This window comes from Siniperca chuatsi, linkage group LG17 (assembly GCF_020085105.1).
Source record: "Siniperca chuatsi isolate FFG_IHB_CAS linkage group LG17, ASM2008510v1, whole genome shotgun sequence".
Lineage (NCBI taxonomy): Eukaryota > Metazoa > Chordata > Actinopteri > Centrarchiformes > Sinipercidae > Siniperca > Siniperca chuatsi.
The window spans coordinates 1610717-1633892 of NC_058058.1; the positions used below are offsets into that span (position 1 = coordinate 1610717).

The 23176-nt window shown below is 43.1% G+C and overlaps 6 gene segments (V, D, J or C); 4 read left to right on the forward strand and 2 right to left on the reverse strand.

Annotated features, from left to right (window-relative positions):
• Positions 1-3212: 3212 nt before the first annotated feature.
• On the forward strand, positions 3213-4649 carry LOC122864602. The segment is given in 2 exon segments: positions 3213-3415; positions 3632-4649. Coding segments are annotated over 2 exon segments (375 nt in total).
• Positions 4650-6570: 1921 nt separating this feature from the next.
• On the reverse strand, positions 6571-8478 carry LOC122864634. The segment is given in 2 exon segments: positions 6571-7074; positions 8347-8478. A coding segment is annotated over 1 exon segment (261 nt).
• Positions 8479-8652: 174 nt separating this feature from the next.
• Positions 8653-9465, forward strand: LOC122864592. The segment is given in 2 exon segments: positions 8653-8979; positions 9077-9465. Coding segments are annotated over 2 exon segments (429 nt in total).
• Positions 9466-11893: 2428 nt separating this feature from the next.
• LOC122864612 lies at positions 11894-12700 on the forward strand. The segment is given in 2 exon segments: positions 11894-12094; positions 12311-12700. Coding segments are annotated over 2 exon segments (369 nt in total).
• Positions 12701-18539: 5839 nt separating this feature from the next.
• On the reverse strand, positions 18540-22355 carry LOC122864632. The segment is given in 3 exon segments: positions 18540-19039; positions 19950-19984; positions 22351-22355. A coding segment is annotated over 1 exon segment (264 nt).
• LOC122864587 lies at positions 20609-21391 on the forward strand. The segment is given in 2 exon segments: positions 20609-20937; positions 21035-21391. Coding segments are annotated over 2 exon segments (432 nt in total).
• Positions 22356-23176: the final 821 nt, after the last annotated feature.

Genomic DNA, 23176 nt, shown 5'->3' on the forward strand with positions numbered 1-23176 from the left:
AGAATATTGCAGGTCATTCAGGTCTTTATGCCCTTAAGACATGCTTGAAAGTTTAGCTAACTGATTAGTTTCATGTTCATTGTGTCTCCACCAGTTTTCCTCCTGAAGTTCAAACAGTCCTCCTCAACAACCTGAAAGTTTCCTCAAATGAAGAGAACAGTTCCAGTCAAGAAGCCCAATCAGACCATTAAAACCACAACAACAGCAGAGTCAGCTCCACTGATGTAGAGACACAAACCAGATTCATGTCACTGAACAAACTGATTGTGTACCAAACGCCTCATATGTCCCCTCACACTTCATACTTCTAATCCCATCGTAACGGCTGTCTGTGAATAGAACAGTGTTTAGTTTCAACTAAAGACCTGAGACCTGGATATTCCTCCAAGATTAGATCTTTTTAAGTCTGTGGAGATTTCTTTAATGGCATTCCAGGTGTTCACATTTGAATTCACTGCCACACCGAGAGATTCAGTATGTGCCTGTCTGTACACAACTCCCCTTCAAGATTTAATTTTTTTCCACTTTAAATTGTAACAACTGCTTTAAAAGTTGTTTGTGCATTTACCACATGAGGCCTCAGTGGTTATGTCCCAACCCCCGGCTCTCAGTCCCTCAGTTCAGCCATTCCCACTTCCCCAGGCCCCTGCATTTCTATGGCTTTGTTCAGACTGCAGGCAAATCAGATTTGTTTCTCGAATCAGATCTTTAAGACAGACTGGCCGCACGGTTACTTTTAAGTGATTAGATCGGATTTGTGTGTCCAGACATCACCAACCTCTCTGCATGGGTTGCTGTGGTAACAGCGAGGAAGAAACCTGAGAAATGGAGATCCATCATCTCGCCCACCAAACAATCATGCTGTCAAGTCAGAACTCCTTCGACAGCGCGCAGCATGGATTCTGCTCTGCTGCTCCATGGATGTATTATAAGATCATCCATGAGCCGCTCTGACGCACTTCCGTCACTCTGGATTTGACGTTGTCGTCGTGTGTCACGGTGTAAGTGACGCAAAACCCTCTTTGACAGTGCTGTCAGTGTTGCTATGTTGCTTCATGCCTTTGCCTCCCTGCATCTGCAACCTGCAACCTGCAGTCTTTACCTGAACCCTGATCTGTGCCTGCCTGCCTATTTGCCTGAACCCCTTTCCTTCCTGTTAATTCTGTTCGGACTTGCTACCCCTGCCAGTAAGGTTTTTCATCTCCACTTTTATCAATAAACTACTGACCGTCTGCCTCGATTGAGTTTGAGTCCTCCTCCCTCTGCAGCCCGAATTCACCCCCAAGAAAGTTTGAGGTAAAGTGAAACCTTTACAGAGAATACATAGCATTTAAAAACTTTAAATGCCAGAGTGAAAATCTTTAATTTAGATTTAAAAAATGTAATTGAAATTTTTATATAACAGGGATCAATGATGATGATGATAATAATTAATATGCTGTGTAAACACATATGACACATATTAGTGTACATACTGTAATGTAGAATGTGTTGTAATGTTTCAGTCGTAGTCATCTGGACGCTGTTTTCAGAATCAAGACATTTCGGCTCCCATCCGGAAGTCATTCTCAATTGTGAAAGAATGGGACGGGAATTCGAAATTTAAGCTACTCTGTGTTACATAAGTCCCGCCCTCAGGAAGGAATCTGCCTGAGTATCTGTTGATTAGCTAGTTTCACCTGAAACTGACCTAATAGTTTCCAAGATGGCCCAGTAATCAGTAATCAGGCCTATTGTTTTCTGGCTGCATCTACTTCATCACTGTTAAGTACGACATCATTACAACACAGAGCCCAAGAAGTGCCCACCGGCTCAGAGGGTAAGAAGAAAGAGGAAAGGCATGTCCAGAGTGCACTCTCAGCCTGTGGTTATCCTACTTGGGCTATCAACAAAGTTAAAAGAGCCAAAAAACAGGACAAAGGTGTAACAGAACCAAGAAGGAACGGCGTCTCCATTCCTTATGTGTCTGGACTGTCTGAAAAACTACAAAGGATCTTTAGACAGCACGATGTTCCTGTCTTCTTTAAACCAGGCAACACTTTAAGACAGAAACTCGTTCACCCTAAGGACAAGTTACCCACACAGAAACAATGTAGTTTACTCCATTCAGTGCAGTGAGGAAAACTGCAAAGAACGGTACATAGGCGAGACCAAACAGCCGCTTCACAAAGACTTTATCAGCACAGACGACACGCTAACTCGGGATTGCAGAGCGCCGTGCATTTGCATCTAAAAGCTACAAACCGCACATTTGAAGACAGCGAGGTGAAGAGTCTAAGTAGAGAGAAGAGTTGGTTTGAACGGGGCGTCAAGGAAGCCATTTTTGTAAGAAAAGAGAACCCCTCTTTGAACAGAAATGGTGGTCTGAGATTCAATCTGCCCAAAGTCTATCAGAGTGTATTATCACCGTGGTCAAGCCAATCATATGCTAATCAGGTACTTAACAGTGATGAAGTAGATGCAGCCAGAAAACAATAGGCCTGATTACTGATTACTGGGCCATCTTGGAAACTATTAGGTCAGTTTCAGGTGAAACTAGCTATTAACAGATACTCAGGTAGACTCCTCCCTGAGGGCGGGGCTTATGTAACACAGAGTAGCTTAAATTTCGAATTCCCGTCCCATTTTTTCACAGTTGAGAATGACTTCCGGATGGGAGCCGAAACGTCTTGATTCTGAAAACAGTGTCCAGATGACTACGACTGAAACCTTTTATACTGTAATGTACATATAACATTTGATATGCTGTGAGATATTTTAAATATGTTTTTCAAAGCCCAGGAGTCTTGAAAGTCTTAAAGTATATGTTAAGTTTTCTTTCAGTTTTTTCACAACATGTGTGCATGTGAAGTGAATCAAGGAAAAGGCTCCTGCTCACTGATTTAATGCTCTAACAGAGTTTATTGTGTGCAGCTACGACGTTTGGACATTATGTCTTCATCAGGTAATACTCAGCATGTGACGAAGAAGGTCCATATATAAACTCCACCTGATACAAGAAAACTATCAATTACGTCAGCATGTCTACATCAAATTATTTACTACATATAAAACATAAAAACCTGAGGTATCACTTCGTATCAGTTAATATGGATGCAACCCAATACGTCAAAATAGAGAACCAATATAACGTGAAAGTAGTTAGTAAAGTTCTTTCATGTTCTACATACAACTATAGACACTTTGTAAGTCAGCTGTCCCAGCACTGAGGAGGAAACACCATGATATGTTGAGGACAGCTACAGTTCACTGACTCTGTGTGTTTGCATATCTGTCCTGCCTCTCTGCTCCCAGCCGTTAAGAGGCCAGTGTTGATCAGTGGCTGTCCAGGCCTTTCAGAGCCACTGACACGCCGGCAGCACAATGATGATGTCACTGATTCCACTGCTGGCCACCCTGGGGCTCCTTGTTCAGGGTGAGACTCTCTTCTGAAAACTTTGCTTCAGGATGCAACCAGGTTCACCACAATGATGTTCTGCTGTGATGGAGAAACACTGAGACGAGCAGCATTTACCTTCTTCCATCTATTCTCCATGTTAAAGAAATGAGACTCTTCTGTTTGGATGCTGATCATCTTTCTCCAAGCTGGATTTGTCTCACTAACCCTTCTCCTCTTTTTCATGTTTTCCAGGTTCATCAGGACAAATCATCCTGACTCAGTCTCCTGGATCTCAGTCTGTTGTTCCAGGACAGACTGTCTCTCTCAGATGTAAAACCAGTACGAGTGTTCATAGTGATGGTGTCAGCTACCTCCACTGGTACCTTCAGAAACCTGGAGAAGCTCCTAAACTCCTGATTTATCGAGCTACAGCCCGTCCGTCTGGAGTTCCAGGTCGTTTTAGTGGACATGGAAATGGACCGAGTGACTTCACTCTGACCATCAGTGGAGTCCAGGCTGAAGATTCAGGAGTTTACTACTGTCAGCAGAGTTACAGCAGCCCGTTCACACAGTGATACAACGTCGTACAAAAACCTCCCTCAGCTGGAGAGGAACTGATCTGACTCAACAGCTGCACTGAAACTAAAACATTAGAAGCTTCTCTGAAAGAAAACTCATGATTGTGTTAAAAAGTTATATTTTTATTGTGGAAATATTTTTCATAGAATTCAGCAGAGTATTTTATTATTACTGACTAAAAAAATGGTTCAACAAGGAACTGTAACACAAAACTCTGAATCATTTGTTCTGGAGAAAATGTTTGATCTTTGACTGATTTGTTGAGGCGACCTCTTTTTTCAGACTCACTTAGAAAACTGAATTAGTCAAGAAGAAACCAGAATGTAACACAAAGTAAGCAGAGAATTCAAACTGAAGGATAAATAGGTTAATTAGCTATTTAACACATTCAAGAAATGCATACAAACAACAAAACAACACTTTAAAACAGTAATGTTCTCTTTAGACCCAAAATATTTTACACTTTTGATGAAGCAGAGATATACACTCAGTGTCCACTTTATTAGGTACACCTGTAAAGCAATCCAATGCAATCCAATAGAAGCTTTCTGTCATAGTTTACTTCAGTTTCAAGTTATTTATTGTCAAATACACAACAGTTACAGTGAAGCAGTCATTGGCAGTTATCTTTTTAAATAATATTTTTAGTTCTCAGACTCCGTCCAAGAATGCTCAACGAAAATCATAAAAATAAAAGAGAATCGAAAACATAAAATAGTGCAGAAGTAAAAATATAGGAATATAATATGATATATATATTATATATAATATAATACGAAATAAAATATAATACTGTGGTAGGCAAGTGTACAGTAATGATAAAATGAAATAAATGTAATGTATGGGCAGATAAAAACAGGATTTTAGACAGGCAGTGCACTCATATATGTACATATATATAAATATATATATACAGTGTATATATATATATATATATATATATATATATATATATATATATATGTGTGTGTGTGTGTACTGTGACGGTTGCACAGGTAGTATAAATAAATATATATATATACAGGAAAAAGCTGAATGAAAGAGTGGAGAAACATTTCAAATGCTTCGGTGCACCAGGGCTCACTGGTCTGTTTGGTGAGGATGAAAATGATGTGAATAAAATGCTCCGGCCTTTACAGTCACCAGATCTCAACCCAGTTTCACACCTGCGGAAGGTTTTGGACCAACGTGTAAGACAACGCTCTCCACCACCATCTCAATAAGACCAAATGATATAATATAAACTTTCATCTTCAGATCTGTGTAGTGACGTCTGTGACTGTCTCTGATGCTGTATATCCTTTAGTTTGTGTTTCTCTTTACCTGCTGTACTCAGGTCTGTCTGATCTCAGTCAGATGACCTGATTAATAAAGGTTGTATATATAACTGAGGGAACATCTTGTGGAGGAGGTGTTCATCCCTCCAGTAGAGCTCCACAGACTTGGCAAGGAGCACTGAAGCTGTTCTGGAGACTTGTGGTGGCCTGACTCCATACTAACACACTTCATGCTGCCTTTTCCTGTCAGTTGTCACCCATCTTTATATATACTATATTTACTGTGTGTGTGTGTGTGTGTATGTAATATGTAAATCAGTAAAAATTAAATTCTTTCCTTTTGTCATCTCTTTTATTTGTCTTTGCTGTTGAACTCTTCAGCAGAAGCAGTATGTAAATATTTCCAGGGTTAAATATGAAGATCACACTCGTTTTGTGTCTTTCTATGCTGATGACATACTGCTTTTTATTTCAGATGTTCAAAATATTTTTCATACTTATTTAAAAGAGATGATTCGATGATTAGATTAAAGTTTTCCTAACATGTGATTTTGTTCCAAAGGTTTATTATTACAGAAAAATCTGTAATGACTATAGCAGAATATAGTTTCAGTCATGAAGGCATTCATATCGAATGTGACAAAACATTTCGGACTTATACTTGTTACGGACAGAGCAGGCCGGAGACACAAAGATGAGACAGGTAGTATTTATTGCACACAAAGTAAACTGATAGAGTGTTGATGATAATGATACCGTCCTTCGACTGGTCGGGATGAAGCTCTGGGATAGTGGAGAAACACACAGGAGACTGGAGATGCATGGGACCAGGATCAGGAGCTCAGGAGACGGAAAGACGTTTTGCAGATGTGAGGTTAGAGTCCATGACGCTGTGTAGACTGGACACTGTGATCTGTCTTATTCCAAACAAGACCAGACACTGACTGAGGTGATGGAGGTGGTTTTATACGGGAGTGAAGTGCAGATGAAGTGCAGGTGTGTGATTAGTGACAGGTGGATCAGATTAGTATTCTGGTGAGGGAGTGCAATGTGTGTGTGGGGTTGTGGAGCCTGGCCTGTCTGTGACAATACTACAACCATCACTGGTTTGGACTAATCAAACAATAGTGACGAGTTTTGTCTGACTGTATAAAGTCTCTTAATATAAAGTATGTATGGCTATACATTATGTAATGTTACTCATTCTTTCTAAAGTCATCATGGAGAAATTACAACATTTTGTGAGCTCAGTTTTTCTCTGGATTTCATACAGTCAGTGTTACCATTTAGAGAAACTCATTCAGCCACTTTGATATAAAAAATTAAACCAACTGATTTGATGAAAACGTCTTTATTATCTGGAAACACTGAAATAATATTGAAACATTGCAACAAGCTAGTAAATATTGTTATTGAAACATGTCAAATAAAAGAGAGAGACAGTTGCAGAGTGCAGAGTGAGAGCAGTATCAGAGTTAAACCAGTAGCAGAGTCCCAGTGAGTCAGGTCAGGACTGGGGACACTGGTCTCTCCTCAGCGTCTCTGAGAGCGGAGTCTGGGAGCCCTGGGTGGCCTCACAGGTCACAGAGCCCACCTTCCTCCACTGGTCTGCAGGGAGCCTCAGGGTGCTGCTCCAGCTGTAGTGGCCGTCCTTCTCCAGCACCCCGGGGCTCCTGCTCTCCTCCCAGCTGCTGCTGCTGCTGCTGCTGCCGTCCACCTTCCAGGCCAGACTCCAGTCTGAGGGGAAGCCCTTGTTGGCCAGGCACATGAGCGTGGCCTTCCCCTGCTGCAGCTCCTCGCTGGAGGGGGGCAGCACCGTCAGGGTGGGACGGGCATCACCTAGGAGACACCAATCAGCTTAGAGGACAGGGACCACACAGCTGTCAATCAAACACCAGCAACTTGGACACCTTCACTGTGTGAGAGTGGATTTTCTCCTTTAAGGAGTTTCTGTCAGCTGGTTTTTCTGCTCCACCAGTCACTCACTCACACATTGTTTCACTTCCCTTTAAGAAACCTCTCATGCATATCAGCACAGAAAGACTCCTCATATGACCTGAAAGACATCAAACTACACTGGAAATAAAAGAACCATATTTTAAACTTTAAAATACAAAAAACTTTTTTTTAATATTATTTGAAGAAAACATTGAAATCCCATTTTCATTCATCTATGAAATAATTCAAAGTCCTGCTACATTTATACAAACATATTTACTGTCAAAGCTGTCAAAAGGGCAAAAGTTAATCAGATGCACTGTTAAAGGACATTATCAGCCAAAAATAACCGACGACCAGGTAAACTGTTCATCAGACAGATTTAAAAATACAAATAGCATCAGAGAATTGTCGACATCATTTCAAACTGAGGTTAAAAGACAATTTGAGCCATTTTAGAAGATCAGAGATTTGGCAACATTTTTATCTTCATTCACACTATTCAAAATCATTTTTACTCAACTTCAAAGCAGTTTGAAAAGGAGAATTAAAGTGTTGTTTAATCTTTCCTCCAGTTCAAGCTGTTCACATTTCACAAATTAAATGGAACATTTAAAGAGAAGTTCAGTAAAGCTGCTTTGAGTTCAACTTCATGGTTAAAGAGGAGAAATGAACAATAAGATTGAGTCTTTAAAGTGATTTAGATCAGTCCAGTGGAAATTTATATCGACTACAAATGTTCAGACACAGAAATTAAAACCTAAACTGACGATACGATATTTAATATTTGTGCAGAAACTTACTTCCAACATCCAGTCTGGTTCCTCCACCAAAAGTCCACCACAGTGATACAAACTGATTGAGTCGTCGTACAAAAACCTCTCACTGCAGAGAGACACGGCTCTCTGACTTTGTCTGACAAAAGTCCTCAAGTTTCAACTTTAATCTAAAAATCGAAATGCACGGCTTCTCTGCTCCAAGCAATTATAATCATTACATTCATGATTTAATTTATAATACAAAACTGCACTTTGGTTTTTTAGACAACACTTCATGGCAAAATTTGGAAGTTAAGATACATAATCGCATATTTCAATTTCTAGACAAAAATATAATTGCAGAAATAAAAATGTTGCTCATGAATTAATGAAATACATCAAAAATTTAACTTACTTCCAACATCCAGTCTGGTTCCTCCACCGAACGTGTACCACAGTGATACAAACTGATTGAGTCGTCGTACAAAAACCTCTCACTGCAGAGAGACACGGCTCTCTGACTTTGAACACAACAAACTCAACATAAACACTTCCTGTTTTTAAAAGAATTAATTATTTCATATTATATTGATCAAACACGGACATCATTTTCAGAATTAATCACATTTTAATAAATGTTTTTTCCTTCATATAAATGTGAAATTGTAATTATTTTAGCATTAAATTAAACCAAAAAAATAACACTCTTAAAGAAAATGTATCTGCAGTCATCAAAACCAATCCACATGAAAATGATCACTGACACATTATCAATCAATACTTTGGTAAATGTATTGATCCACTGAGAAACAGCATCGTCAGAGTAATCCAAGTCCCTGCTGGAGTCAGTCAGAGCATTTCCATAGAGAGCCACTTTGCATCAGCAGCACCATGCTCCAGTGCTCTGGGAGAGTTTATAGTCCTGAGAGTTGAACACTGGATGACTGACAGCTGTCCTTCATGACAACAGAAGCCACAGAAATCCTCCTCATCAAAAACATGACTTTGCTCTCCGTCCTCATCTGGACTCTCCTCTGCTTCACTCAGGGTGAGGAAAATCATTTTTCTGTGATGTAAAAATCATTTGGAGTGTAGCTGAGTTTCACCTCACCGTCTCATGTCCCGTGTTTCTTCTCTCTCCTCAGGGTCTGTTGGACAAAATGTTGTCTTGACTCAGCCAGCAGCCAAAGCAGTGCAGCTGGGTCAAAGAGTCTCTATTGACTGTAAGGCCAGTCCAACAGTTGGTTACTCTGGTTCAAAATACTACCTGTCCTGGTACCAACAGAAAACCGGAGAAGCTCCTAAACTTCTGATCTTCCTAACATCGGAAACATCTTCTGGAAACTCCTCCAGATTCAGTGGAAGTGGAGCAGGGAATGGAGTTGACTTCACTCTGACCATCAGTGGAGTCCAGGCTGAAGATGCAGCAGTTTACTATTGTCAGAGTTTTCATGAAATCAACAGTCAAGCTGTGTTCACACAGTGAAAAAGTGTCGTACAAAAACCTCCCTCAGTCAGACTGAACAGAAACTGAACTGCCTGCTGCAGCTGGAAGCTACTGCAGAGACTGACACAGTTCACTGAGGACACACACACACACACACACACACACACACACACACACACATGTTTGTTTCACTGACCATTTGGGGGACAGTCACTAACATAATGCTTTCCCTAGCCCCTTACCATAACCATAACCATAACCTAATTGTAACCTGTACCCTAAAACCAAGTCTTAACCCTCAAAAAGCCGTCTCCACCCACGGGGACCTCAGTTTCTGTCCCCACAGTGACCCCATGGGTTAGTGTGCAATCAGGTTAAAGTCCCCACTGGGATATAAAAACAAGAAACACACACATACCAGTTTTCCTCCTGAACTTCAACCAGTCCACCTTAACAAGCTGAAGAGACACAACCCAGATTCACAACATGTGAAACATCAACGTCCACACATCACACTGAAATCTCAGGACACTGAAGCTCCATATCTGCAATGCAACAAATGTTTTCTGTGGCAGAAACACTGACGCTTCATAAACATAATGTATTCTGTGCCACAATCCATACAGTACATGTCACTGAACAAACTGATTGTGTACCAAATGCCTCATATGTCCCCTCACACTTCATACTTATAATCCCATCGTAACGGCTGTCTGTGAATAGAACAGTGTTTAGTTTCAACTAAAGACCTGAGACCTGGATATTCCTCCAAGATTAGATCTTTTTAAGTCTGTGGAGATTTTTTTAATGGCATTCCAGGTGTTCACATTTGAATTCACTGCCACACCGACAGATTCATTGAATTTTTCTCCACTATTAATTGTAACAACTGCTTTAAAAGTTGTTTGTGCATTTACCACATGAGGCCTCAGTGGTTATGTCCCAACCCGCGGCTCTCAGTCCCTCAGTTCAGCCATTCCCACTTCCCCAGGCCCCTGCATTTCTATGGCTTTGTTCAGGCTGCAGGCAAATCAGATTTGTTTCGTCATCTCGCCCTCCAAACAATCATGCTGTCAAGTCAGAACTCCTTCGTCGCACTTGACAGCGCCCAGCATGGATTCTGCTCTGCTGCTCCATGGATGTATTATAAGATCATCCATGAGCCGCTCTGACGCACTTCCGTCACTCAGGATTTGAGTCATCGTCGTGTGTCACGGTGTAAGCGACGCAAAACAGACTTTGAAATCCACTTTGATCGGCCACAGCGTCCAGACTGAGACTCATCTGTAGAAATCCGATTGGAATCGCATTTCAAACCACCTCCAAATGTGGCTCGGATCAGCATTCGCAAAATCGCATTTCATTTTTCGCTGTCGAGACTTTCTGAAATCTATCTGGATACAATCTGCCAAAAAACAGATTTGGGCTGGCAGTCTGAACAAGGCCTGAGACTTTCCCACCTGACCCAGTCACCTGACTCCCACCTGCTCACCTGTGTCTCCTTTCTCCAATCACCCTGTCAGTACTAATACCTGGCCCTTCCCCAGTCAGTGCTGTCAGTGTTGCTATGTTGCTTCATGCCTTTGGCTCCCTGCATCTGCAACCTGCAACCTGCAGTCTTTACCTGAACCCTGATCTGTGTCTTCCTGCCTATTTGCCTGAACCCCTTTCCTGCCACATTCCTGTTCACCTGTTCCTCAGTTAATTCTGTTCGGACTTGCTACCCTGCCAGCAAGGTTTTTCATCTCCACTTTTTTCAATAAACTACTGAACTGTCCCTGTGCGCCTCGATTGTCTGAGTTTGAGTCCTCCTCCCTCTGCAGCCCGAATTCCCCCCCAAGAAAGTTTGAGGTAAAGTGAAACCTTTTCAGAGAATAAATAGCATTAAAAATCTTTAAATGCCAGAGTGAAAATTTGAAATTTAGATTTAAAAAGTGTAATTGAAATGTTTGAAATAACAGGGATCAATGACAATGATGATAATGATTAATGTGCTGTGTAAACACATGTGACACTTACTGTAATGTACATATAACATTTGATATGCTGTGAGATATTTTAAATATGTTTTTCAAAGCTCAGAAGCCTTGAAAGTCTTAAAGTATAAGTTTAGTTTTCTTCCCGTTTTTTCACAACATGTGTGCATGTGAAGTGAATCAAGAAAAAGGCTCCTGCTCACTGATTTAATGCTCTAACAGAGTTTATTGTGTGCAGCTACGACGTTTGGACATTATGTCTTCATCAGGTAATACTCAGCATGTGACCAAGAAGGTCCATATATAAAACTCCACCTGATACAACAAAACTATCAGTTATGTCAGCATGTCTACATCAAATTATTTTCAATATATAAAACATAAAAACCTGAGGTATCACTTCATATCAGTTAATATGGATGAAACCCAATGAGTCAACACAGAGAACCAATGTAACGTGAAAGTAGTTGGCAGAGTTCTTTCATTTTCTGATACAACTATAGACACTTTATCAGCCAGCTGTCCCAGCACTGAGGAGGAAACACCATGATATGTTGAGGACAGCTACAGTTCACTGACTCTGTGTGTTTGCATATCTGTCCTGCCTCTCTGCTCCCAGCCGTTAAGAGGCCAGTGTTGATCAGTGGCTGTCCAGGCCTTTCAGAGCCACTGACACGCCGGCAGCACAATGATGATGTCACTGATTCCACTGCTGGCCACCCTGGGGCTCCTTGTTCAGGGTGAGACTCTCTTCTGAAAACTTTGTTTCAGGATGCAATCAGGTTCACCACAATGAAGTTCTGCTGTGATGGAGAAACACTGAAACGAGCAGCATTTACCTTCTTCCATCTATTCTCCATGTTAAAGAAATGAGACTCTTCTGTTTGGATGCTGATCATCTTTCTCCAAGCTGGATTTGTCTCAATAACCCTTCTCCTCTTTTTCATGTTTTCCAGGTTCATCAGGACAAATCGTCCTGACTCAGTCTCCTGGATCTCAGTCTGTTGTTCCAGGACAGACTGTCTCTCTCAGATGTAAAACCAGTACGAGTGTTAGTAACATTGTTTACAGCTACCTTCACTGGTACCTTCAGAAACCTGGAGAAGCTCCTAAACTCCTGATTTATCGAGCTACAAGCCGTCAGTCTGGAGTTCCAGGTCGTTTTAGTGGAAGTGGATTTGGGACTGACTTCACTCTGACCATCAGTGGAGTTCAGGCTGAAGATTCAGGAGTTTACTACTGTCAGCAGGGTTACAGCTCGTTCACACAGTGATACAACGTCGTACAAAAACCTCCCTCAGCTGGAGAGGAACTGATCTGACTCAACAGCTGCACTGAAACTAAAACATTAGAAGCTTCTCTGAAAGAAAACTCATGATTGTGTTAAAAAGTTTTTTCGAGTATTTTATTATTACTGACTAACAGTGTTTGAGACATTATCACACTGTTACAGTTTACTCAAACACTGTTTTACAGCAAAGTTTCAATCAGGAAAAAAATGGTTCAACAAGGAACTGTAACACAAAACTCTGAATCATTTGTTCTGGAGAAAATGTTTAATCTTTGACTGATTTGTTGATTTTTTCAAACTCACTGAGAATACTGAATTAGTCAAGAAGAAACCAGAATTTAACAATTACAGTGAAGCAGTCATTGGCAATTATCTTTTTTAATTAATATTGTTAGTTCTAAAATAAATAAAAAGATAGTCAGAAGTTAAAATAAAGGAATATAATATGATATATATAATATAATATGATGAAAGAAAACATAATACTGTAAATATAAAACTGTAGTAGGCAGGTGCACAGTAATGATAAAATGAAAAAACTGTAATGTATGAGCAGATAAAAACAGGATTTTAGACAGGCAGTCCACTCATATACATATATACTGTGATGGTTACACAGGTAGTATAAATAAATATATATACAGGACAAAGCTGAATGAAAGAGTGGAGAAACATCTCAAATGCAGATGCTTCGGTGCACCGGGGCTCACTAAACGGTTTGGTGAGGATGAAAATGATGTGAATAAAATGCTCCGGCCTTTACAGTCACCAGATCTCAACCCAGTTTCACACCTGTGGAAGGTTTTGGACCAACGTGTAAGACAACGCTCTCCACCACCATCTCCATAAGACCAAATGATATAATATAAACTCTCATCTTCAGATCTGTGTAGTGACGTCTGTGACTGTCTCTGATGCTGTATATCCTTTAGTTTGTGTTTCTCTCTACCTGCTGTACTCAGGTCTGTCTGATCTCAGTCAGATGACCTGATTAATAAAGGTTGTATATATAACTGAGGGAACATCTTGTGGAGGAGGTGTTCATCCCTCCAGTAGAGCTCCACAGACTTGGCAAGGAGCCCTGAAGCTGTTCTGGAGGCTCGTGGTGGCCTGACTCCATACTAACACACTTCATGCTGCCTTTTTCTGTCAGTTGTCACCCATCTTTATATATACTATATTTACTGTGTGTGTGTATACACATACATACAAATTGTGATGTATGCAGGTATAAAAGGTAGTAATAAATATAATATATAAACGGGAGCTGTAAACATTGATTAATAATAGTAGTATAGTAACACTAAGTCATACTTTTATGATGCCTCTACTGTTCAGTTTTTTGTCGCTGTCATAGAGATTTCAGTTAAATAATATTTTAGCATTGAGTAGATAGTGATGGTTTTGCACTCGACTGCATTATATTCAGACGTGTTTCTAATATTTTGCCCCCCTCATATATGTAAATATGGAGGTGAAATGCTTAGAAACACCTCTCAATATAATGTAGTCCAGTACAACACCACCTTTATATAACCTCAGTAATGAACATATAAGTGAATTTAAACATTTTTGACATAGTGAAAAAAAAAAGAACATTATGACAGATGTTATGGCACAGATGTTGGCTACTGATTTGCAATAGATTGTGACCACTGACTGTACATTGTCTAAATTTCCATTTATGTTTGACTTCCAAGCTACTGAAAGTCAGCTTCCCAACAGCTGCATCCTCCTCAGCCTCATACCAAACCTGGAAAGCAATATGGCCACTTTCTCAAAATGAATGCTTCAGACTTTTAGTGAGAATATTATGATTTACTGACAAAATGTATTCCAGCAAACAAATGTATTTTATTTTTGTAACCCTAAATTATTTATGTAATATGTAAATCCCCCTCCTTGAACCGCCACCTTAACGTGGTGGAGGGGTTTGAGTACCCGAATGACCCTGGGAGCTATGTTGTCTGGGGCTTTATGCCCCTGGTAGGGTCACCCATGGCAAACAGGTCCAGGGTGACGGGTCAGACCAAGAGCGGTTCAGAAGACCCCAATGGATTATTCAAAATCAAGGCCAGTTACGTCGCCCGGATTGGCGCTACCGTGGCCCCACCCTGGAGCCAGGCCTGGGGTGGGTGCCCGGCGAGCGCCTGGTGGCCGGGCCTTTCCCCACGGGGCCCGGCCGGGCACAGCCCGAAGGAGCGACGTGGGGCCGTCCTCCGTGGACCCACCACCCGCAGGAGGATCCGTAAGGGGCTGGTGCAGAGAGATCTGGGCGGCAGTCGAAGGCAGGGGCTTCGCGACCAGATCTCCGGACACAGAAACTGGCTCTAGGGACATGGAATGTCACTGGCTGGGGGAAGGAGCCTGAGCTTGTGCGGGAGGTTGAGCGTTACCGGCTAGATATAGTCGGACTCGCCTCCACGCACAGCCTGGGCTCTGGAACCCGTCTCCTCGAGAGGGGCTGGACGCTCCATTTCTCTGGCGTTGCCCGGCGGGGAGAGGCGGCGGGCTGGTGTGGGCCTGCTCATAGCCCCACAGCTCAGTCGTCACGTGTTGGGGTTCACCCCAGTGAACGAGAGGGTCGCGTCCCTCCGCCTCCGGGTGGGGGACAGGTCTCTCACTGTTGTGGCGGAGTACCAGGCCTTCTTGGGGTCCCTGGGAGGGGTACTAGACAGTGCACCGCCCGGGGACTCCGTTGTTCTACTGGGGGACTTCAACGCCCACGTGGGCAACGACAGTGACACCTGGAGAGGGGTAATCGGAAGGAACGGCCCCCCTGATCTGAACCCGAGCGGTGTTCAGTTGTTGGACTTCTGTGCTAGTTACAGTTTGTCCATAACTAACACCATGTTCAAGCACAAGGGTGTCCATCAGTGCACGTGGCACCAGGACACCCTAGGCGGAGGTCGATGATCGACTTTGTTGTCGTATCATCTGACCTCCGGCCGCGTGTCTTGGACACTCAGGTGAAGAGAGGGGCGGAGCTGTCAACCGATCACCACCTGGTGGTGAGTTGGATCCGCTGGCGGGGAGGAAGCCGGACAGACTTGGCAGGCCCAAGCGTATCGTGAGGGTCTGCTGGGAGCGTCTGGCGGAGCCCTCTGTCAGCAGGGTCTACAACTCACACCTCCGGGAGAGCTTCTCCCAGATCCCGGGAGGTTGGGGACATTGAGTCCGAGTGGACCATGTTTTCCACCTCCATTGTCGATGCGCGCGGCTCGTAGCTGTGGTCGCAAGGTTTCTGGTGCCTGTCGCGGCGGCAATCCCGAACCCGGTGGTGGGCGCCGGAAGTAAGGGATGCCGTCAGGCTGAAGAAGGAGTCCTATCGGGCCTTGTTGGCTCGTGGGAGTCCCGAGGCAGCTGACAGGTACCGGCAGGCTAAGCGTGCTGCAGCCCGTGCGGTCACAGAGGCAAAAACTCAGGACTGGGAGAGGTTCGGAGAGGCCATGGAGGAGGACTATCGGTCGGCCTCAAAGAAATTCTGGCAAACCGTCCGACGGCTCAGGAGGGGGAAGCAGTGCTTCACCAACACCTTATGCGGTGCGGGTGGAGAGCTGTTGACCTCGACTGGGGATGTTGTCGGACGGTGGAAGGAATACTTTGAGGATCTCCTCAATCCCGCTGTCACGTCTTCCGAAGAAGAAGCGGAGGCTGGGGACCGGAGGCGGACTCATCCATCACCCTGGCCGAAGTCACTGAGGTTGTTGGCAAGCTCCTTGGTGGCAAGGCTTCGGGGGTGGATGAGATCCGTCCTGAGTATCTTAAGTCTCTGGATGTTGTGGGACTGTCTTGGCTGACACGTCTCTGCAACATCGCGTGGCGATCTGGGACAGTGCCTCTGGACTGGCAGACCGGGGTGGTGGTCCCTCTGTATAAGAAGGGGACCGGAGGGTGTGTTCCAATTACAGAGGATCACACTTCTCAGCCTCCCGGTAAGGTCTATTCCAGGGTACTGGAGAGGAGAATTCGTCCGATAGTCGAACCTCGGATTCAGGAGGAGCAGAGTGGTTTTCGTCCCGGTCGTGGAACACTGGACCAGCTCTATACTCTCCATCGGGTGCTCGAGGGTTCATGGGAGTTTGCCCAACCAGTCCACATGTGCTTTGTGGATCTGGAGAAGGCATTCGACCGTGTGCCCCGGGGCGCTTTGTGGGGAGTGCTCTGGGAGTATGGGGTCCGGGGCCCTTTGCTAAGGGCTGTCCGGTCCCTGTATACCCGGAGCAGGAGCTGTGTTCGCATTGCAGTAAGTCAGACCTGTTCCCGGTGCATGTTGGACTCCGCCAGGGCTGCCCTTTGTCACCGGTTCTGTTCATAATTTATATGGACAGAATTTCTAGGCGCAGTCAGGGGCCGGAGGGTGTCGGTTTGGGAACCACAGGATCTCATCTCTGCTGTTTGCAGATGATGTCGTTCTGATGGCTTCTTCAAACCGGGACCTGCAGCATGCACTGGGACGGTTTGCAGCCGAGTGTGAAGCAGCTGGGATGAGAATCAGCTCTTCCAAATCTGAGGCCATGGTTCTTGACCGGAAAAGGTGGCTTGCCCTCTTCGGGTGGGCGGGAGTCCTTGCCTCAAGTGGAGGAGTTCAAGTATCTCGGGGTCTTGTTCACGAGTGAGGGACGGATGGGCGTGAGATTGACAGGCGGATCGGTGCAGCGTCTGCAGTGTTGCGGGCGCTGTACCGGACCGTTGTGGTAAAGAAGGAGCTGAGTCGAAAGACAAAGCTCTCGATTTACGGTCAATCCACGCTCCTGCCCTCACCTATGGTCATGAGCTTTGGGTAGTGACCGAAAGGACAAGATCGCGGATACAAGCGGCGAAATGGGCTTCCTCCGCCCGAGTGGCTGGGCGCTCCATTAGAGATAGGGTGAGGACGTCAGTCACACGGGGAGCTCGAGTAGAGCCGCTGCTCCTCCACGTCGAGAGGAGCCAGCTGAGGTGGCTAGGGCATCTGATCCGGATGCCTCCTGGACGCCTCCCTCGGGAGGTGTTCTGGGCATGTCCCACCGGAGGCGGCCCCGGGAAGACCCAGGACACGCTGGAGGGACTATGTCTCTCGGCTGGCCTGGGAACGCCTCGGGATCCCCGGAGGAGCTGGAGGAAGTGTCTGGGGCAAAGGAAGTCTGGGAGTCCCTGCTTAGACTGCTGCCCCCGCGACCCGGCCCCGGATAAGCGGAAGAAGATGGATGGATGGATGGATGGATGGATGGATATGTAAATCCATTAAAAATTAAATTCTTTCCTTTTGTCATCTCTTTTATTTGTCTTTGCGGTTGAACTCTTCAGCAGAAGCCGTATGCAAATATTTCCAGGGTTAAATATGAAGATCACACTCTTTTTGTGTCTTTCTATGCTGATGATATACTGCTTTTTATTTCAGATGTTTAAAATATTTCTCATACTTACTTTATTTAAGGATAATTCATGTTCTTTGGATACACCCAAAACAATGACAATATTATAGTGCTTACCATTAAAACAATTCAGTAATAAGAGATGATTTGATGAGTGTTCATTAAAGCGTTCCTACCACAAGATTTAGTTCCAAAGGTTTATTATTACAGACAAATCTGTAATGACTATAGCAGAAAATAGTTTCAGTCAACAAGGCATTCAAATCTTTATGATAAAAAAGTGGCCTTATACCACGACCATCACTGGTTTGGACTAATCAAATAATAGTGACGAGTTTTGTTTGACTGTATAAAGTCTTTTAATATAAAGTATGTATGGATATAAATTATGTAATGTTACTCATTCTTTCTAAAGTCATCATGGAGAAATTACAACATTTTTGTGAGCTCAGTTTTTCTCTGGATTTCATACAGTCAGTGTTACCATTTAGAGAATCTCATTCAGCCACTTTGATATAAAACAATAAAACCAACTGATTTGATGAAAACGTCTTTATTATCTGGAAACACTGAAATAATATTGAAACATTGCAACAAGCTAGTAAATATTGTTATTGAAACATGTCAAATAAAAGAGAGAGACAGTTGCAGAGTGAGAGCAGTATCAGAGTTAAACCAGTAGCAGAGTCCCAGTGAGTCGGGTCAGGACTGGGGACACTGGTCTCTCCTCAGCGTCTCTGAGAGCGGAGTCTGGGATCCCTGGGTGGCCTCACAGGTCACAGAGCCCACCTTCCTCCACTGGTCTGCAGGGAGCCTCAGGGTGCTGCTCCAGCTGTAGTGGCCGTCCTTCTCCAGCACCCCGGGGCTCCTGCTCTCCTCCCAGCTGCTGCTGCTGCTGCTGCTGCTGCCGTCCACCTTCCAGGCCAGACTCCAGTCTGAGGGGAAGCCCTTGTTGGCCAGGCACATGAGCGTGGCCTTCCCCTGCTGCAGCTCCTCGCTGGAGGGGGGCAGCACCGTCAGGGTGGGACGGACATCACCTAGGAGACACCAATCAGCTTAGAGGACAGGGACCACACAGCTGTCAATCAAACACCAGCAACTTGGACACCTTTACTGTGTGAGAGTGGATTTTCTCCTTTAAGGAGTTTCTGTCAGATGGTTTTTCTGCTCCACCAGTCACTCACTCACACATTGTTTCACTTCCCTTTAAGAAACCTCTCATGCATAACAGCACAGAAAGAGTCCTCATATGACCTGAAAGACATCAAACTACACTGGAAATAAAAGAACCATATTTTAAACTTTAAAATACAAAAAAACACGTTTTTTATATTATTTGAAGAAAACATCGAAATCCAGTTTGAATATATTTTTCAGTCATCTATGATTTCATTCAAAGTCCTGCTACATTTATACAAACATATTTACTGTCAAAACTGTCAAAAGGGCAAAAGTTAATCAGATGTACTGTTAAAAGACATTATCAGCCAACAATAACTGACGACCAGGTAAACTGTTCATCAGACAGATTTTAAAATACAAATAGCATCAGAGAATTGTAATACATTATTTCAAAGTGAGGTTAAAAGACAATTTGAGCCGTTTGAGACGATCAGAGATTTGGCAACATTTTTTTCTTCATTCACACTATTCAAAATAAGTTTTACTCAACTTCAAAGCAGTTTGAAAAGGAGAATTAAAGTGTTGTTTAATCTTTCCTACAGTTCAAGCTGTTCACATTTCACAAATGGAACATTTAAAGAGAAGTTCAGTAAAGCTGCTTTGAGTTCAACTTCATGGTTAAAGAGGATAAATGAACAATAAGATTGAGTCTTTAAAGTGATTTAGATCAGTCCAGTGGAAATTTATATCTACTACAAATGTTCAGACACAGAAATTAAAACCTAAACTGACGATACGATATTTAATATTTGTGCAGAAACTTACTTCCAACATCCAGTCTGGTTCCTCCACCAAAAGTCCTCCACAGTGATACAAACTGATTGAGTCGTCGTACAAAAACCTCTCACTGCAGAGAGACACGGCTCTCTGACTTTGTCTGACAAAAGTCCTCAAGTTACAACTTTAATCTAAAAATCGAAATGCACGTCTTCTCTGCTACAAGCAATTATAGTCATTACATTCATGATTTAATTTATAATACAAAACTGCACTTTGGTTTTTTAGACAAAACTGGATAGCAAAATATATAATCGCATATTTCAATTTCTAGAAAAAAATATATAATTGCAGAAAAGAAAATGATTCTCATGAATTAATGAAATACATCAAAAATTGAACTTACTTCCAACATCCAGTCTGGTTCCTCCACCAAAAGTCCTCCACAGTGATACAAACTGATTGAGTCGCCGTACAAAAACCTCTTACTGCAGAGAGACACGGCTCTCTGACTTTGAACACAACAAACTCAACATAAACACTCCCTGTTTTTAAAATAATTATTTATTTCATATTATATTGATCAAACAAGGACACAATTTTCACAATTAATCATATTTTAATATGTGTTTTCCTTCATGTAAATGTGAAATTGTAATTATTCTAGTATTAAATTAAACCAAAAAAAGACACCCTTCAAGAAAATGTATCTGCAGTCATCAAAACCAATCCACATGAAAATGATCACTGACACATTACTAATCAATACTTTGGAAAATGTATTGATCCATTGAGAAACAGCATCGTCAGAGTAATCCAAGTCCCTGCTGGAGTCAGTCAGAGCATTTCCATAGAGAGCCACTTTGCATCAGCAGCACCATGCTCCAGTGCTCTGGGAGAGTTTATAGTCCTGAGAGTTGAACACTGGATGACTGACAGCTGTCCTTCATGACAACAGAAGCCACAGAAATCCTCCTCATCAAAAACATGACTTTGCTCTCCGTCCTCATCTGGACTCTCCTCTGCTTCACTCAGGGTGAGGAAAATCATTTTTCTGTGATGTGAAAATCATTTGGAGTGTAGCTGAGTTTCACCTCACCGTCTCATGTCCCGTGTTTCTTCTCTCTCCTCAGGGTCTGTTGGACAAAATGTTGTCGTGACTCAGCCAGCAGCCAAAACAGTGCAGCTGGGTCAAAGTGTCTCTATTGACTGTAAGGCCAGTCCAACAGTTGCTCACTACACTGGTTCACAATACTACCTGGTCTGGTACCAACAGAAAACTGGAGAAGCTCCTAAACTTCTGATCTACCTAACATCGGACAGATTTTCTGGAATCTCCTCCAGATTCAGTGGAAGTGGAGCAGGGAATGGAGTTGACTTCACTCTGACCATCAGTGGAGTCCAGGCTGAAGATGCAGCAGTTTACTACTGTCAGAGTCATCATGCTATCAACAGTCAGTATGTGTTCACACAGTGAAAAAGCATTGTACAAAAACCTCCTCAGTCAGACTGAACAGAAACTGAACTGCTTGCTGCAGCTGGAAGCTACTGCAGAGACTGATACAGTTCACTGAGGACACACACACACACAGACACACACACACACACACCAGTTTTCCTCCTGAAGTTCAAACAGTCCTCCTCAACGACCTGAAAGTTTCCTCAAATGAAGACACCAGTTCCAGTGAAGAAGCCCAATCAGACCATTAAAACCACAACAACAGCAGAGTCAGCTCCACTGATGTAGAGACACAAACAAGATTCAACATGTGAAACATCAACGTCCACACATCACACTGAAATCTCAGGACCCTGAAGCTCCATATCTGCAATGCAACAAATGTTTTCACTGATGCTTCATAAACATAATGTATTCTGTGCCCATACAGTACATGTCACTGAACAAACTGATTGATGAAAGGCAGAAAATTTAATTTAGGTTTGGACACATACAGTAGGTGTCTTCTCAGGTCCAGAATGTTGGACCCAATCTGCATCAAACCTGTGGCAGCATGGTGGCTCAGTGGTTAGTGCTGTCACTATCAATGTCACAGAAGGTCCTGGGTTGGGTTCCCGTGCAGGGCAGGGCCTTTTTCTGTGGAGTTTGCATGTTCTCCCCATGATTGCGTGGGTTTCCTCTGGGTGCTCCAGTTTCCCCCACCATCAAACCATGTACGTATGTTCGGTATATTCTCCTTAGAACTGGAGTACATTTCCCGGTGCTGCACAGTGGCCGCACACTGCTCATAATACTTAGGATAGGTAAAATGCAGAGAAGGAATTTCACTAGGTGTTGTATGATTGTGTATGGCAGTAATTCCCAACCAGGGGTACTTGCAGTGTTGTGCATGAATGCGTTCATTGAACGTGCTCACGCATTGTGCTTTATGGCACCCGGCATGCCTTTGATTTGGGTCACAGAATCTGATGGGTCATAGAGTTTTGGAACAACACATCGAGCTGAAGCATCTGACCAGTCTTGGGAAATATCTGCGAGTGAATGATGATCCCAAGAAATCATTAACGAAGGGTAAGACCACGAGCCAACAGCCCAAGTCAAACTCAGCATTTTGTAAAGGAATAAAAGGGAAGAAATTAATGTGAACTGGTTAATTTTCTGGTTCAAAATTCAAAATTGTGAACTATGAATGTGAACTAGTTCATTTTAATATGTGTGAACTGAGCTTTGAGCGTGCTCTTATGAAGTGTGACCTTGCACAACACTGGGTACTTGTACCCCAGGGGGTACTTCTGCAGTTACCAGGGGGTACGTGGAAAGATTGCGAAGTAGCTCAACTAATTTGAAAAAACAGAGAGTAAGAGTAAGACAGTAAGAGTGTGTGAAAACAAGTTAGCAAGCGAGCACAGAAGTCTAAACAGGCAGCTGAAAGTAATGGATAAATGGTTGGAACATCCAGCTTCACTCTAAGTGGTAGAATGATGGTCGACCAAACCAACCTTAACAGTGACACTTCAATTGTATGAAAAAAATATTGTAATAATATCCACTTATATATAATCAATAGTGTTATACATTTGGATCATGATAGGTGGGAATCGATGAAGTGGTACGTGAGTTCAACTGACAGGGCTGTGGGGGGACCTTAGACCAAAAAGGTTGGAAACCACTGGTGTATGTGACCATAAACCTGATGTGATTTGACCTACCTGAACTTGACATGCATAAATTACTGCCTGAAAAAGAGAGATCCGATATGATGGGGGCCCGAGCACAGCCAGACCCGACCCAAATAGTCGAATGATTGCACATGGTG